This window comes from Ammospiza nelsoni, chromosome 3 (genome assembly GCF_027579445.1).
Source record: "Ammospiza nelsoni isolate bAmmNel1 chromosome 3, bAmmNel1.pri, whole genome shotgun sequence".
In the NCBI taxonomy this organism is placed as follows: Eukaryota; Metazoa; Chordata; class Aves; order Passeriformes; family Passerellidae; genus Ammospiza; species Ammospiza nelsoni.
In genome coordinates, this window is record NC_080635.1 from 39622393 (window position 1) to 39637402 (window position 15010).

At 36.8% G+C, this 15010-nt stretch overlaps 1 protein-coding gene across 1 annotated transcript in view; it reads right to left on the minus strand.

Annotated features, from left to right (window-relative positions):
- The window catches only part of PDE10A (phosphodiesterase 10A), a 166276-nt gene that overhangs the window by 27373 nt on the left and 123893 nt on the right, over positions 1 to 15010 (minus strand). Inside the window, exons 7-11 of the mRNA XM_059467800.1 lie at positions 12910 to 13065; positions 10209 to 10259; positions 8334 to 8392; positions 5712 to 5763; positions 2039 to 2181 (exon numbers count right to left, since the gene is read on the minus strand). Of these exons, the coding sequence (XP_059323783.1) occupies positions 2039 to 2181; positions 5712 to 5763; positions 8334 to 8392; positions 10209 to 10259; positions 12910 to 13065 (461 nt within the window). The remainder of the gene's footprint in view (positions 1 to 2038; positions 2182 to 5711; positions 5764 to 8333; positions 8393 to 10208; positions 10260 to 12909; positions 13066 to 15010) is intronic.

Sequence of the window (15010 nt, forward strand, 5' to 3'; positions counted from 1 at the left end):
TTGAGGAGAAAAATCTTACAACAACTAGTAGCACATAATAAAACAAAAAGCACATCCTAACAGATACTTTCTGAAAACATTTTATATAGCTATATAGTTTAATACAATACATGACATAAAATTACCATTTCAGTGACGAAAGTTCAAAATCTTGAATAACCCAGGAGGTTATCCCTAACAAACATAACATTTGTACAGAACTCAGACTTGTGTTTACACTTAAAAGATATTGATTTTATTATTATTTTTACATATTCATTGCTTCTTTTGACACAACAAAGAGAACATGAAACTTGTTTCTTTGGGTGGTGTATATGTGTGGATTTGGTAACAAAATTTTGGAAAAAGACCAGTGGAAATTTCATAGCTGAACATTATATGGATTTTTCCATGGGAATAGGAATGACTAGCCTATTTCATGACAATCAAACAATGCCATGGTACTGTGTCCCTTAATCACCACAGGAAAGTTAAACACAACAAACACATTCCTAAGTTGTATCACAAAAATCTGTACGTTTGTCTTGTGAGTAAATAGTTTTCAATATTTCGACATTAAGCAGTTATGACATAAAAGCAAAAGATAATTTATAGAGAAAAACACATAAAAAGAAACATATTGGAACGCTTTCAAGTCTAAATGTACCCTGATAGTACCCTGTACTGAAGTTAGTGATTAAGCTGTCAGGATTTCACCCTGCACACCTGACTTTAAGTTAGATTTTTCTGTTGCTTCTTATGATAGGTACATCGCACCAGCTTAAGACTCCTTTCTGATGACTCACTCAGTGTCACTTTCTTACAGATATTTAAGTTGCACTTCACTTTCAGTATGCAGTACCTGTGAAATGGCTCACACCCTTGCACTTAGAATCAACATTTCAATAACATAGAGAGAAGACAGAAAGATATAAGCAAGAAAAACAATTATCATGAAGGAGTATTAAAGTGCATGTTAAAGCAGGCCATCTTCTTTAATTTACACCACCTCCTTGCTTGTCAGTACGCAAATTGCACCAATTTTTATTCCTTCCATTCTCACTCACACAATGGTAAGTGGGAGTAAGTTTGTCTAAAGGAGTCTTAGTGAAGACATGAATCACATTTCATATTGGCCCAGAACTTTAGAAGTATAAGGAGGAAATGAAAAAAGTTCTGATAAAAATCAATGCTGAATATTTTAGGAAAATTTTAGCACAGGATACATAGTCATAAAATACTTCATTTTTAAGAAGCTGAAAATCTGAAACCTGTAGGCCTTTGAAAATCTTAGTCTGGTTCTATTAAGGATTCATAATTTTTGAAAAGTGAAAAACATTATATTTACTTTGTTAAGCCTCTTTCATTAAAAAAGTGCATGAGTATAAAAATTAGGTACCTGTGATATGAAGCAGAAATACACATAACTTTTAGTCAAAGAATCCTTTCTAGTCATTACCAGACAATATACATTTTCAAATTCACCACTTCAAGCATTGTTCAGTATCAAAATTAATTCAAAGTCTGAAAATCTAAATTCACGTGAGAAAAGTAAAATTAAATTACTGAGCTTGAAATCGTCAAAGTGAATGACCAATCCATACTCAATTCTATATTTGCCTAATCCATCCATAAGAAGTACAAATTGAGATTTCCTTGCTTTGGATGTGCTGGAATCGCACAAATTTTAATTCCTCTTGGGAACCCTCTTGGGAAAAAAAGTCCCAAACTGGCAGACTATGGATTAGGTGCACTATTACCTGCACCTTTACCTACCTCAGAACACCTCTGTTTTTTTCCCAACATGATTTCCAAAAGGACCGCCTCCGGAAGACGGCATTTCCAGGAGTGACGTTATAGCTTCAGAGACGCTGTTTCGATGGCACTGCAATGTCATTCCCAGAAGTACTACCTTCTGGAGGCGGGTCCTGGTGGGAATGATATCACAGTATGACAAGTATTGTCAGGGTACCTGCAGATAGGCACAGAAACTGGGTAATAAAATGCCTGCACGTCCATAGTTATAACGAAACTGCACTTTTCTGCTAGCTATTCTTACCTTATTTCTTTGGTCTTCTTGAAGACAGGTTTCCCATCATTTTCTTCTCCAATATCAAAAAGGTCTGAATACAGCTCCTTATTTTTGTGGTCAACCTGGAAGAGTGCACACCTATCTGCATTCACCAGGTTTTTTGCATATATCTATAGACAAAAAACAAAACTAGAGTTAACGGTCATGAGTTGGATTATCTCCAGTCATTTACCTGATAAAAATATACACCCCTGTAAAAGTTTTGAGAAGCTGTCCAGTATGGACATCTTATTGAAGGAGCAATCTTATTATAATTCAATTCAGAAGTAAAATCTTGAATTCAATATTTTGTCTGTAAATTTGAGCACGCTCTTCAAGAAATGCAGGAATATCTTCAGAGACTTGAAAGTTTCCCCCCCAAAAATAGGCTTTCCTGTTTAATTGTTTTTCAAGGCTTTCCAAAATAGTACCTTTCTTCCCTCTATGTTCAGACACTATTCACCTTAACCTGATTTTAAATAGGTAAGTTAGAACAAGACCTAATGGCAATTTTGCCTTTTTGCCTTCATTGTCAATGCAAACATATTGGTATTTAATATCCAGCAAAGACAGACGTAACAGAGAATATAGTGTTTGCTTCTAAAAAAACTAAGTGTGCCTGTAAAAAACAATGACCAAATGATCCTTGTGGGTCCCTTCCAAGTAAGAAATATTTTGTGGCACTGTGATTCTGTCATTAGAGGTATCATTGTGGATTACTCAATGCAGAGGGATAGAAAATGACTGTACCCTCCCCATGTCAGGGACAGTACTTGCACAAGAGCTGAGACTTAGAAATTGTGCATGAACTAACCAAAGCCCAAAGGTACCAGCCACAGCCAAGTACCACAGCACAGCAACAGACTTGCATGGTCTCTATCTTACTTTGAACCAACTAGTTTTATCTCAGCAAAAATAACTCCCAGAAGCACTCACTATCAGAACAGAATCTTGTCTTGAGAACACAGCAGCTCTTCACTGCTGTGAACTATTTCTCAGACATACAATAGACTTTCTGAGAAAAAGAGGGAAAAGTGAGACAAAAATCAAATAAGGATCACTGTGTTACGATGCCAATACACAGGCACAAGAACCTTCTCTATCCAAATCAGATAGGTCTTCTGTGTTTCTTATTTGCTCAGAAAGTACAGTAACTTCATGGTACAGAAGGATCTGAGGTGGATCTCTATCCACTTATATTATATAAAAAGTCATTCAGCTACAAAAAGAGGCTAACAAAATTTTGGTGTGCAATGCATGCAGTTGGTATGTTTTAAGGATTCATAAGACTTCCATATGAATCACCTTCCCCAGCCCTTCTCTCTTGTATTCCAAAAAATAGAAACAAAACAATGCAGATGGACACATATTCAGCAGAAAAGAAACCTATATGAGATGAAAAATGATTGAGAGACTCTAGTTCTATGCCACAGGAAGGAAACTGCACAGATACCATCTAGCCCAAGTCCATAACTTGGAGGGCCCTCCCATACCAACTGAATCTGTGTTTAGGAAGACTCTGTTGTCTTCTACTCCATTTACTCCATCACAACAGGAAATTCAGGGAGACTGCAATCTAAGAGGTAAGATTTGTGTATTTTTTCCCCCTTAGAGCATTAAGAAATTTAAAGACCTTAACCACTTGGATTGCTTATTGTTTTGCTCAAAAGAGAGTGAACAGAAACTGCCAAAAGGACAAGGGGTCCAGTAAATGCTGCTATTCAGATACTGTTTCATATTTCTTTGTAAAATCTACAGCATAGAGTTGATTTTATACAATTAATCTTTTGTGGTTTGATGTGTATGACTCAAGAACTTACCTTGGTCATGATTCATGCTTTTCAAAAATGATTACTTAAACAGTACTAATTGAGAAATAGTTAATGGGATGAGAGAGTTTTACTTCTATAAATCCCTTGCTCAAATCCTGACCAGTGGTTGAAAGAGAATATGAGTACAAAAAGTATGTTCTGCACTGTCAGGGAAGCCAGGGAGCACCGTTTGCATAAGCTGCTTGTAACTACTCAAGCAGAAGGGCAAGAAAATTGGTAAGGCAACTTAAACTTTTACTTCCCTTCCTGGCATTTACATTTAAAAACACCTTTATATCACTAGCTTTGCTCAGAGATTTTTATGAAAATAAAAATGAAAAGAATGGAAAGAAACACACATAATTTTTCTTTAGTATTGCAGGAACAAAATCAAACCATAAGTGCAATCACTAAAGGGCAAAATAGTGAGAAGTTCTCAGTTTCTCGGAAGAAACTGAGCTCTGGTCTTTTCTCACAGTGAGATACAGAATAAGCCACATCATGATAGAAGGATGCTCCCATAATATGGCAGTAAATGTACAAACTCATAATTCAGCTAATTGGCTCAAGAAAGAGACAACAGCTACAGCTATAAAGGAAGCTGAGTATGAAACATCACACAGGTTAAAACACAGAATCATGATGCAGCCAAGTGTTGGAAAAGATGATGAAAGAGTAAGCACATTTTACTGCCAATTGTGTTTTCCACCAGATCTCTATTCACAGGGAAGAACAGTGAGGAATATCAATATTTGTTCTCAATGCCATATGTTATGTTGTACCAGTTCTTTTAAATGCTAAGCTATTTTTAAGAGGTTCATTTAAATTGGAAAAGTCAATTTTCAGAAATGTCCTATGTGCAGAATTCTTGACTGTGTACTAACTAGAATAACACAAACAGTGCAGAATATTTTCCATTACTAATTCACATTTCTAAATAAAACCACGTTATTGTTGTTTGCGTTCTAACATCGCTGTCTTTGAATAGTCTAGCTAAGAATATCACTTTGAAGACTGGGGCATGCATCAGAGCATTGCTGAAAAGTAATTTTTTGAATGTGCAAATTTTAAACAATGGTAATCACAGACCTGATTCAGGTTTACACTTAGGAAAAAGAACTGCAGAATGCAATGAATGTGCATAGAGCTAAAAAGCATAATTCACATGTCAAACACTCAAAATGTTATAAACAGCCAGTTCACCCACATTTGTTAACACTATTCAGGAAATAATTCTGAATTCAAAATTGATTTAGAAACTCATAAATTGCTTCTGAACAGTCCTTTAAGTCATTAAATAGTTATTTAAATGGGAAGAACTAACCATTTGCCTTTAGTGGTTTCTATAAAACATTGACTGACTGTCACTCTAGTTATGGGTGTAGTTTTCCAAGGTCTTACACATCTCATTCAACAATTGGAAAAAATATCCAGGAGTAATTTTTAAACTATATGCCCCTGCTACAGACAGTAACTTCTCCAGCAGAGTTTTGTAGCATGTAGCAAACTGAATTTAGAAGAAGGGATCAATATAACATACTAAAATAAACAGAAAAAAGAAGCCTTTCTGTTACAATTTTCAAACTTTCGCAGAACACAATAGTAACCACTTAGTTCAGACACAGTGCTGTTTCATTCCTGATGAAAGCTGTGAACAGAAGTTGCTGCAAAAACGAAAAATCAAGCCATCCTTTACCACCTTTTCTGTATAGACATATTTATACTGTTTGTATTATGTGTTCACTACAAACAGCTCATATATTTCAATGACATAATGTCTTCAATGAAAGGAGAACGAAGGACTTTACTACCTACAACTAATAAACTTAGAGGTGAAAAAGACAACTTACCATTATATGTTCAAGTAGAGAATCTATTGCAACTATATTATCAAAATATGTTCTGCAGAGAAAGAGAAGTCAGTAAACATTGGCATTTAGTCAAACACTTCTCAAATTATTCCAGGGGCTCTTGTTTAACTACAGCTTAACATGGAGCCAGAAAAGGTGAGGACAAACCACTGCACCTTGAAAATCACTAACTGACTTGCTACAGCACAAGAGAATTAAGAAATGGTCCTAGCTCTGTTCCCTTGAGCCATTATTCTACAGAATTGAGAATATGCTTTATTATACATAGAATTTGCTCTGTAGAAAATGGAAAAGACTACCAAATATTGCCTGCTGTGAACTGAATAGGCTCCTGCTGAGCAATACCAAGAATGCATCAAAATGCTTTGGCACCTCTAACACACTGAAAATTTTAAAAGTAGAAGAGAAAAGGAAAAGAAAAGAAGTAGAAAACAATGACAAAAAAATTTCTTTTAAAATACCAAAAATTGGCTAACTCCATGTAATATTATCTAATCCTTAACACTAGTTAAAAGGCAACTATCTAAGAAACTCTTCATGAGTTTTCTCTATGAACAACAGTTGAAATTGAAAAAAGGGAATGATCTTGTGACTTAAAAAATAAAAAAGTTTTTTGAAAAAAATCTCAGTTTCACAGCAAAGTGGTAACTGTTCAAGGACAGTCAAGAACATTGAAAGATAAAGGTCAAACTTATTAGTAAAAGAAGTCTAAGTCTTCCACAAGCCAAGTATTAATAACCCTCGGATTACAATGTTCCCAGCAGACAAAGGGCATTGTCCCGTGGCCTTGAATATATACACAGCTCAGTTCTGTTTGGGTCTAGTGGAAAGGAGATACAAAATACACTGGTCTGACATCGTCAGGGGCATGAAGAGGTGGAGCACTGAATACTCTGCCCTTTCTAAACTGTTACAGAACATGTCCCAGTGACATTGCACAGTAACCATTTCCTCACTGAAAAGGAAATTCTCCTTCCATGTTAGAAAAGATACAGACCACTTCCAAGAGGAATCTAATTATTTTCTTGCTGATACAAGTCTGTGCCTATATGAAGTTCATGAAGATATTATTAAATGATATCCCAGTTTTGTGTCTTAAAATACAAACTTTCTTCTGTAATTGAAACTAAAAACTCTAGGAAATTATAATACTAGCTAAGAATTATTCTCTTACAGAAAGGCATAATAAATATGTGCACTACTTACTACTTATTATCTTAAAAACTTAAAACAATTACAAAATTCTTTAAAACAATCTCAATACTATGCTAGTTCAAGAAAAAAAAATGCCACTTCATAAATCTGGACAGATTAATATAGTTTTTGGTAAACTAGTTCAGTATGGATGTTAGCAACATAAAAGCACTCTGGAAAGGAATATAATGGTGCAAGACTTGGTAAGAATGCCCTTTGGGAGACATGCTCTGAATCATGTTGAAATTAAAAAAAAAGTCATCCTGAGGAAAAGTATGGAGAAACATCTGGATACAACCAGCTTGCCCTCCTTGCAAGGGGCAGACTCCTCCCTTAGTAGTAATAAACTACTCGCCCTTCCAGCTGGGTCAGCTTGGCTGCCTACATTCCTGAGCAATGGCATAGGAATCTGGGATATCCTCTAATCTCATCAGCTTGAGAACTGTTCATCAAGACCCACACAAGTGTTTGCAGCAAAAATACAAGACATCTCATTTTTCCACAGTATCATCACTACTTTGTGATGCACTTTCAAATTTTTCCTCCAACTAGTTTCATGAAACACTGTTAAGCACTCCAGATCAATTTACCAGAAGTACAGCTCTGGTTTATCTTTTAACTTATTGGTTATCTTTGTCTTTAAAGATTCTTACAGCAGCAACAAACAAAAAGAGATGAAAGAAGAGCAGATCACCTAAGACACTAAACTGATTTTGCAAGTGTAAGCTCAAGCTTTCACACTCTTGCTGTGCTTTCAAATTAACATTGCCTTATAGTGACAAGAAATTAAAAGCAAACATATTACATGCAATAAAAGTCTTTGAAAATTAAAAGAGATCCTTCAGAAAATGAACAGGAAGAGCAACCATGTGGCAACCCTGATTCTTAAAGGATTTAACTCTGAAATCCATATTTTTATGAATACATGCATTCATATCCAAAAAGTTGTTGGGAAAAAAGGGGAAGCTGAAGCTTACTAAATAACTTGCTGTAAAGTCCTTTCAAACCTTCTAAAATTGCCATGAGACACCAAGCCTATTTTTCACTACTAAAAAGATGGCCACTTTTAACTCTGACAGAAGAGGTGGGAAAAAAAAGAGGAAAAAACCCCATGCAAAAGACCACAAGAATAAATAAATTCTGTGAGGTATAAATGAATGTGATGTTTTCATCTGCACCACCACCACAAAAAAAATTATGAAAGGGATACACCACTGCCACACATCCCACTTGTTCTTGTCCCTGTGCTGAAGTTTGCCCACGCTCTCAAGTGTGCCTTTGCACCTGCTTGTGAGCTATAGTGAGTGGCTTCCACTACTGCTACTGAGTGAACACAGGTAGATTGGAAGAGCCAGGTTAGAAAAGATCATCAAAAAATCATGAAATTATCTTGCACATCACACTTACTTCGATACATCAAGCAAGAAGTCATTCAGTTCAGTCTGCTTGGCAAGGCCCCGGCACACCTGGAAGCACAGATCATAGAACCATTTGCTCCAGAACACTGATGCCACAGGGAAACTCAAGTCCCATCCCTTTAATTTGTATGAAAAAAACCACCAGTACTTGTGTGTGTGTGTACATACGTGTATATATATATATATACACACACATATCTGCTACAGCACGGTACAAAATTAAAGCTGAATTTGTGTGCTGGGTTTCAATCTTAGCTATCTAGCTGCTGAGCTAAAACTGTGAAACACAAGTAAAATCTTTCCTAAGACTCACTTAAATCTGTTGGTTTTTACACTTGTTCATGCTGTCTCAAAGGCTGTCACTGACTGTGATTATGGAATGAACATTTCCTTATCCAGACCCTCAGATCTTCTGAGAATGTCAAATATTTTGTTTCCCTTCTCCCTTACCACATTTTTGCCACTTTTTCCAGGCTGCAAAGTAGCATATAGACACAACTGTAGTCTGACATCAGACAAGTTTAACTAAGCTAAGCAGCAGATGATACATGCTCAACTCAGGGAGAAATCAGCATGAATATGAATACAGAAAATAGTATGCATACTTCTTTTTAGAATCAAAATGTTAGATGAAGCAAAGCTTTCAACTTGTATTTGTACTTGACATATTTGCATACTCAGTATCTGAAACACAATTGTACATCTGTACATTACTAGAGCAAGCACTGAGGCCAAAAGAAAAAAAAACCTCTACTGCTTGTACATTTTACACTCACACAAGTATCACTTTGAATTAGTAATATCTTTCATCTGTGCAAAGTAGATACAAAATGCCAGGTCAAAACTCTTACATTCTTCTCTCGCAAAAAAAACTTGGGAAGAGCAAGCCCTCTGCTTAGAAGAATGAAGAGAAATAAAAATGGACAAGCTTGAACTTAAATTTCCCTGTTGTGTTTTGTTAGATGTGAAAGACTTCTCAATCAAGGAGAGAGCAATTCCTACACAGGTGAAGCTACAACTGCATGCAATTGCAATTCTACTAGTGTACAATAGCCTGTGCCAGCTAATTCTGCTAGATGGGAATGACCACCCCAAAGTCAGTGACTTCCAGCACAGAAGCAGAAAAGATTAGAGACTACAAGAGAAAAGCAGGAAGCTTTCTGCATGTCTTCTGACAAGTGTGCGAAAGACACCTTGAAAAAAAGAATGTCATGAATTTCCTCCTGGGAGTTGACAGAAGAATCTATTTTAGCATCTTCTCTGAGTTGACAGAATATGTTTAGTTTCAGTGTTACCATCCTCTGCTAGCTGAAGTAACAAAAGCTATTAGCAAAGCTGCCGGGGTTTGCTAGAGCAGCTTGACACTGAAGCTCCATTAGGCACCCAGCTAGGGACAGCATGAAGCATCCTTAGTGGCAGTAGTTACAGGACCACGAAGCAGCTAGTGAGGATGGCTTAAAATAGGCTTTGCTAGCAACACTTCATCATTTCAAACTGAATACCAAAGCAGGAGGAAAGCAACCAGTCAGCCTAGCAGTTGACTTTCTACAAGAAAAAGAAAACAAAACAATCCTGCAAAGTTGTTGTGGTAAATCTGCTTTAATCATTATTTATCTAGTTTGTTAAAATTTCTTTCCTTTAGTACAAATATAGTTTGTTATTTGATCCATGATTGCAAGTGAGGAAAAACTAGTTCAACAAACACCAAAAACGTTAGCATATTTTTCCAGGTTCAAGGAATGGGCTCTAAGCAATGCTTTAGCAATGACCTCCAGTTAAATCTGATCACAGTCCATGCTCCTACTAAATACATTCTGGAAGACGAGATACAGAATAAAAAAAATGAAAAACCACTCACACTTACTTGTACTTGATGTATTGCTACTGAAGCCCATGCAAGATTTGCTGTTGCAACCTGCAACAAAAGAGAAGAAATTCTCTCTGAAGAAACCTTGAAAACTGCACATCAGTGACATGCATCTTTTCTCTATCTACCTGCTAAGCAAATTGACTGAGCTGTTTTAGACAATCAGGCAGTAACAATTTAAGGGAAGACGGTTATTTTGCCAAAGTCTCAATGTACTTGCAAGTGTTTCAGTTTTAGAGCTTACCAATGGTTTTCAGAAGCAGCCATGAGCTCAAAAATACAACATCAAAACAAACATCTCACAAGCTGAGGGCTTTAAAAATTATACTGTTGAAAGGCATCTGCCATAGAAATAAAATCTGCCTTAACAGCTTTCTGGGGCTGTATCTCTTCAGCAATAGCTACTTCCAGCTGTAAACAGGCACTGTTTCTCTCATTACTGTTTTGGTGGCAGAAGAACCAGACCTGATCCCTCAGTTCAAGTGTTTTAAGTATGACAGTTTCCAGGCAACATTTCAAACAAATGTCATGTAAACTGCAGCTAACTATGATGTGCTACCATGCATAATCTCCTGTCCTTGAAGCACAGGAGCTTTTAAAGGAACACAGGGAACAGAAGCACAAGAGGTCAGCTTTTGCACGCCCTCCTAAGGTATTTTTTTATTTTATATTTTTAAACAGAACACTTTGCACACATTTCATAAAAATCGCTAATGGCATCCAAAGGCTTTCTGAAACCTGAAAATGAAAAGAATGCTTTAGAAAACTCAGAAAGTGACCTTAAAATATTTTTAATTCACCAATAAAATACTTTCATTCAGGAGCCAGTCTTTTCCAAGTAGAACATTCATGAACTTTAGCTATAGAAGCTATTTCATAAAACATAAAACATTCATATTTTCATTAAAAAATGCATGTCTGAGACTTATCTGAATTGTAGCTTGATTAATGTAATAGGACAATTTAAAAAATTAAATACATTGTGTGTAGGCTGCAGAATTAATGAAGCCTGGTTTTGTATGAATGCCTGTTCTTTGTTCTCTGAGCAAGGACAGTGGCACCACCACACTAATCCAGTTCCCTACCTTGACCTCTGTCTACTGGTGAAAAAATACAAGGTGTGACAACAAGCTCAAGTGGCACTGACTACAGAACTAATATACAGATGTAAACATCAGATGAATGCCAGAGTACTTAGCTTACTGATAAACAAAATATACACTTGACAAATACTGCTGCTGTTTTCCTTCTTTGGGAGGACTAGTTTTAGTATCTCTTGCCTGAATATCTTCTGTCCTTTTCATACAAATAATTCCTGTTCAGTACAGCTAAACTGCACCATGGTGGATCTCATACCTTTCAAGACAACACACCTGGCTAGAACTCACTCCATTTTGTCCTGTGTGTTCAGATTCCCTTCTCTGGGGGATGGCACAGAGAAGAAATTTGTCTTTACATCAGAGACACGTTAATGAGGATCCTAACCTTGACATGAGAGCAAAGATGCACTTTGAACACCTTTAGTATATCAACAGCCTTTGCAACACCTGCTCAGTTTTCAAATCTATTTGTATTTGGCTAACAGCTCCTAACTTCCGATTGACAAATGGGCATGTATGGACAACACACCTACAGAGGACTTGTATGAACAGAGTAATGCATGCAGAACAGTCATGGCAAGGGGAAAATTAGTATGAATGAGAATATCTGGATAAGGAAGCATCAGAAGTTAAAAAAAGCAGAGGAGAGCTTTATGAGCATCACCTAGACTGGCAGGTCATCCAGGTACCAGCACTTCTATACACACTTTCTAAAGGCATCTAAGTCAGGAGACAAAGGACAGTGATCCTGACAACTCACAGAGATGGGACAGGCTAGAGAGAGACAAAGCTATCAGCTGCTAAAAGCTAAAGAAAAGCCTGACCCAAAACCAGCACATGGTTGTCAACCTAGAAAGAAACCAGGAGACCACAAAGACTCAGCAGACAGCATGCCTGGTCCTTCTGTTGCAAGGAATTCTGGAGGCACCACCTGGATACCTGGAACTGGAAATACCACCTAGACAGACTCATCTTGGTGCTGGAGCACGTGCGGCAGTAAAAACATGGATGCAAAGATCAAGAAACCTCTTTTGCTTCACTTTTGATTTAAAGTAAAATCTCTTTTCCCTCCTGCAAGACTCGGCACTGAGACTCGATAAACTGTTGCTGTAACATTGCAACACTGTTTTACGATGGGTCTCATTACTTTTGAAGCTACACCAAAGAGTAAACTAAAATTTTTTTTTAAATCTTACCATAATGTAAAACAAAGCTGTACGGGAAAGTTAAGATTGAGACTCAGATAACTGATCATTGTGATTTTGGGCTTTGCTGTTTGATTTACACTTACATTTCATTTACCTGCCCTGCGTTAACTTCTCAAACAACTCTGTATTGAGTTTATAATCAATACGGAAACTTTGAATCTGTTTATCCACAAAATAACACAACATAAAATTCTTGTAATTGTATGTTTTATCTCCTCTGACTGAAAATTCAAATCACCACCTATTTTCTTTTTAATAATAACAAAATCCAGCATGAAAAAGATATAAACTCACGAAAAGAGCAAGAGGAGAAGTTTGGAGTGGGGAGAGGGATGGGAGTGAAGTCCTGACCGTGGTGGGGGAGTGGGCAAAGGCTGCACAGGAGCTCACCTCTTGGTGACTGTGGTGGAAAGCTTCTTTGCCCCAGTGACGGTAAAGCTCCAGGATACCAATCAGGTCACCAATCGCTGTGACAATTGGCAGACACAGAACAGATTGGATACGGGTCCCCGACTCCAGTCCAGTACCTTTGGGAAATCGCTCATCCTAGAAAATGCAAACATAATCTGATAAAATGTGATATCTGATAAAGCATTAACAGCAAAGACGTACTGATGTTTTCCTCCTCCTCCTGTCTGAGCAAATCTGCAGGAAATCACAAAAGTCACAAAAACTCATCTCTCAGCATAACTTCTACACAGTAGTAAGACAGCAACTAAAAAAATTAATTTTGAAGTCTCAGCATTAATTTACATACACAGATAACTTTATTGATGTAAGGTCTGAATTAGCTGTGATATTACACCCAGATTTGAGTTTGTTTATATAATGCTTTTTTCTCTATTCTCACAGGCAGAAGAAACGGCACATTATTGCCAATGCCAGTTCAGATTAAATAAAAATCCAAACAAGGAATACTACCACTCCAACATCCTTCCCTCCAAAAAACCCTAAATAATTTGTAATCACAAAGTGGACTGCCCAGATCTCAGTATTAAGAGTAGACAACAGTGCTTGCAAGAAAACAAAAAATGAAACTTGAGGCTATGGCTTTCAGTTACACAGTTATAATCCTCAACCAACTCTTGAGGAGGAAAATGCATTCCCAAAAAATTACACATGAGAGTAAGCATCTTCCTCCTTTTCTAACACATCCTGAACAAACTGGCGCAAAAGATACAGAAACAAATGTTCAAATAACCCTACCAGCTTGTATGTAAGGCCCAAATACATAACTTTCAATCTTCACAGAGCATGTTCAAGGCTTTATGGCTTCACTTCCCCATGTAGGAAAACTCAGGCAGGCCTAAGAAAGCACCTGGATGTCAGAGTCAGTGAGGCAGTCACTGCCCAGTGCCCAGTGTGCAAGACCCACTGCCCTGCACATCAGTCCTTCATTACCTGATTCACAGCTTCCCTGCAGGCTGTGCTTAGGCAAGAAAGACACCCCTTCAAGGCTGATCAAAATCTCTCACTTCTCAAAGAAAACAGCAAGTAATCTCTACCTTAATTACTAAGATGACAATCAATTTGAACAAATGACAGACAAAAGAGAGTGGGAAGCACTTTGAAACACGAGCCTTCTGCTTTCTCTTTTTAGTTCTGTCCTCCCACAAAAAAAGGGCTGGCAAGTCTACCTGCATGCGCTTCCCTTTTGCTGTTGAGAAGCTTCTAAAATCACACAAAGGCAAACCGTCTCACCAAAATGAATCTTGCTGTTTGGTCAATGAATCACAAATATTACACCAAGAAAAAATTTCAAAACTCCTCCTCACTAACCCTATCATTTTAGTAAGAATATAAAACCAAAATACAGAACTCTTGTATGTAAGAATATAATGGTATTAATTGGAAATTACCAGTAAAATTTAAACCTTTTAACTGAAAAAACATACAAACACATGAAATCTAAATAGTCCAGAGAGTGGAGAAAGCACTGACTATTACTACAGGGAAAGCAGTTTCTGCCTTTCAGTTTTGTGGCTCTGTTTAAGTGTACTCACATTAGGCATTTGGTATTTGTTTATAGCCCACGTTTGCTGCCCTAAGGTCATATATTTTTTAAAAAAAATTTGTTAAAAGTAGAGGCAGCAATGTTCCTTTTTTTTTTCGGTCACAGTACCTAACAATTGTTATTCTGGGAAGAACTGCAAAAGATAGGGAACATTGAAGAGAGAAGAAAATGTAAACTTCCTTGGTGTTCTCAAAACCAACTAATCATAAAGTGCTTACTCAAAGTACAGTTTGAAAACCAATTTCATAAAATTGTATAAATGCAACTAATGGATTAAGTGTTTAAAAAAAATTAAAAAGGACCGACATATAGAGTGTCAAGAATTATCAGAATGTCACCTCAGGAACTTCCAATCCTGTTACAGAAAAAGGCTTGAATTTTGATTTCAGTTACATTACTGCACTTTTCATGTAGATCTACTGATACTATCAGTATTTTAGCTTTACATTAGAATATGCAGAGATAAAAATCCTGCCT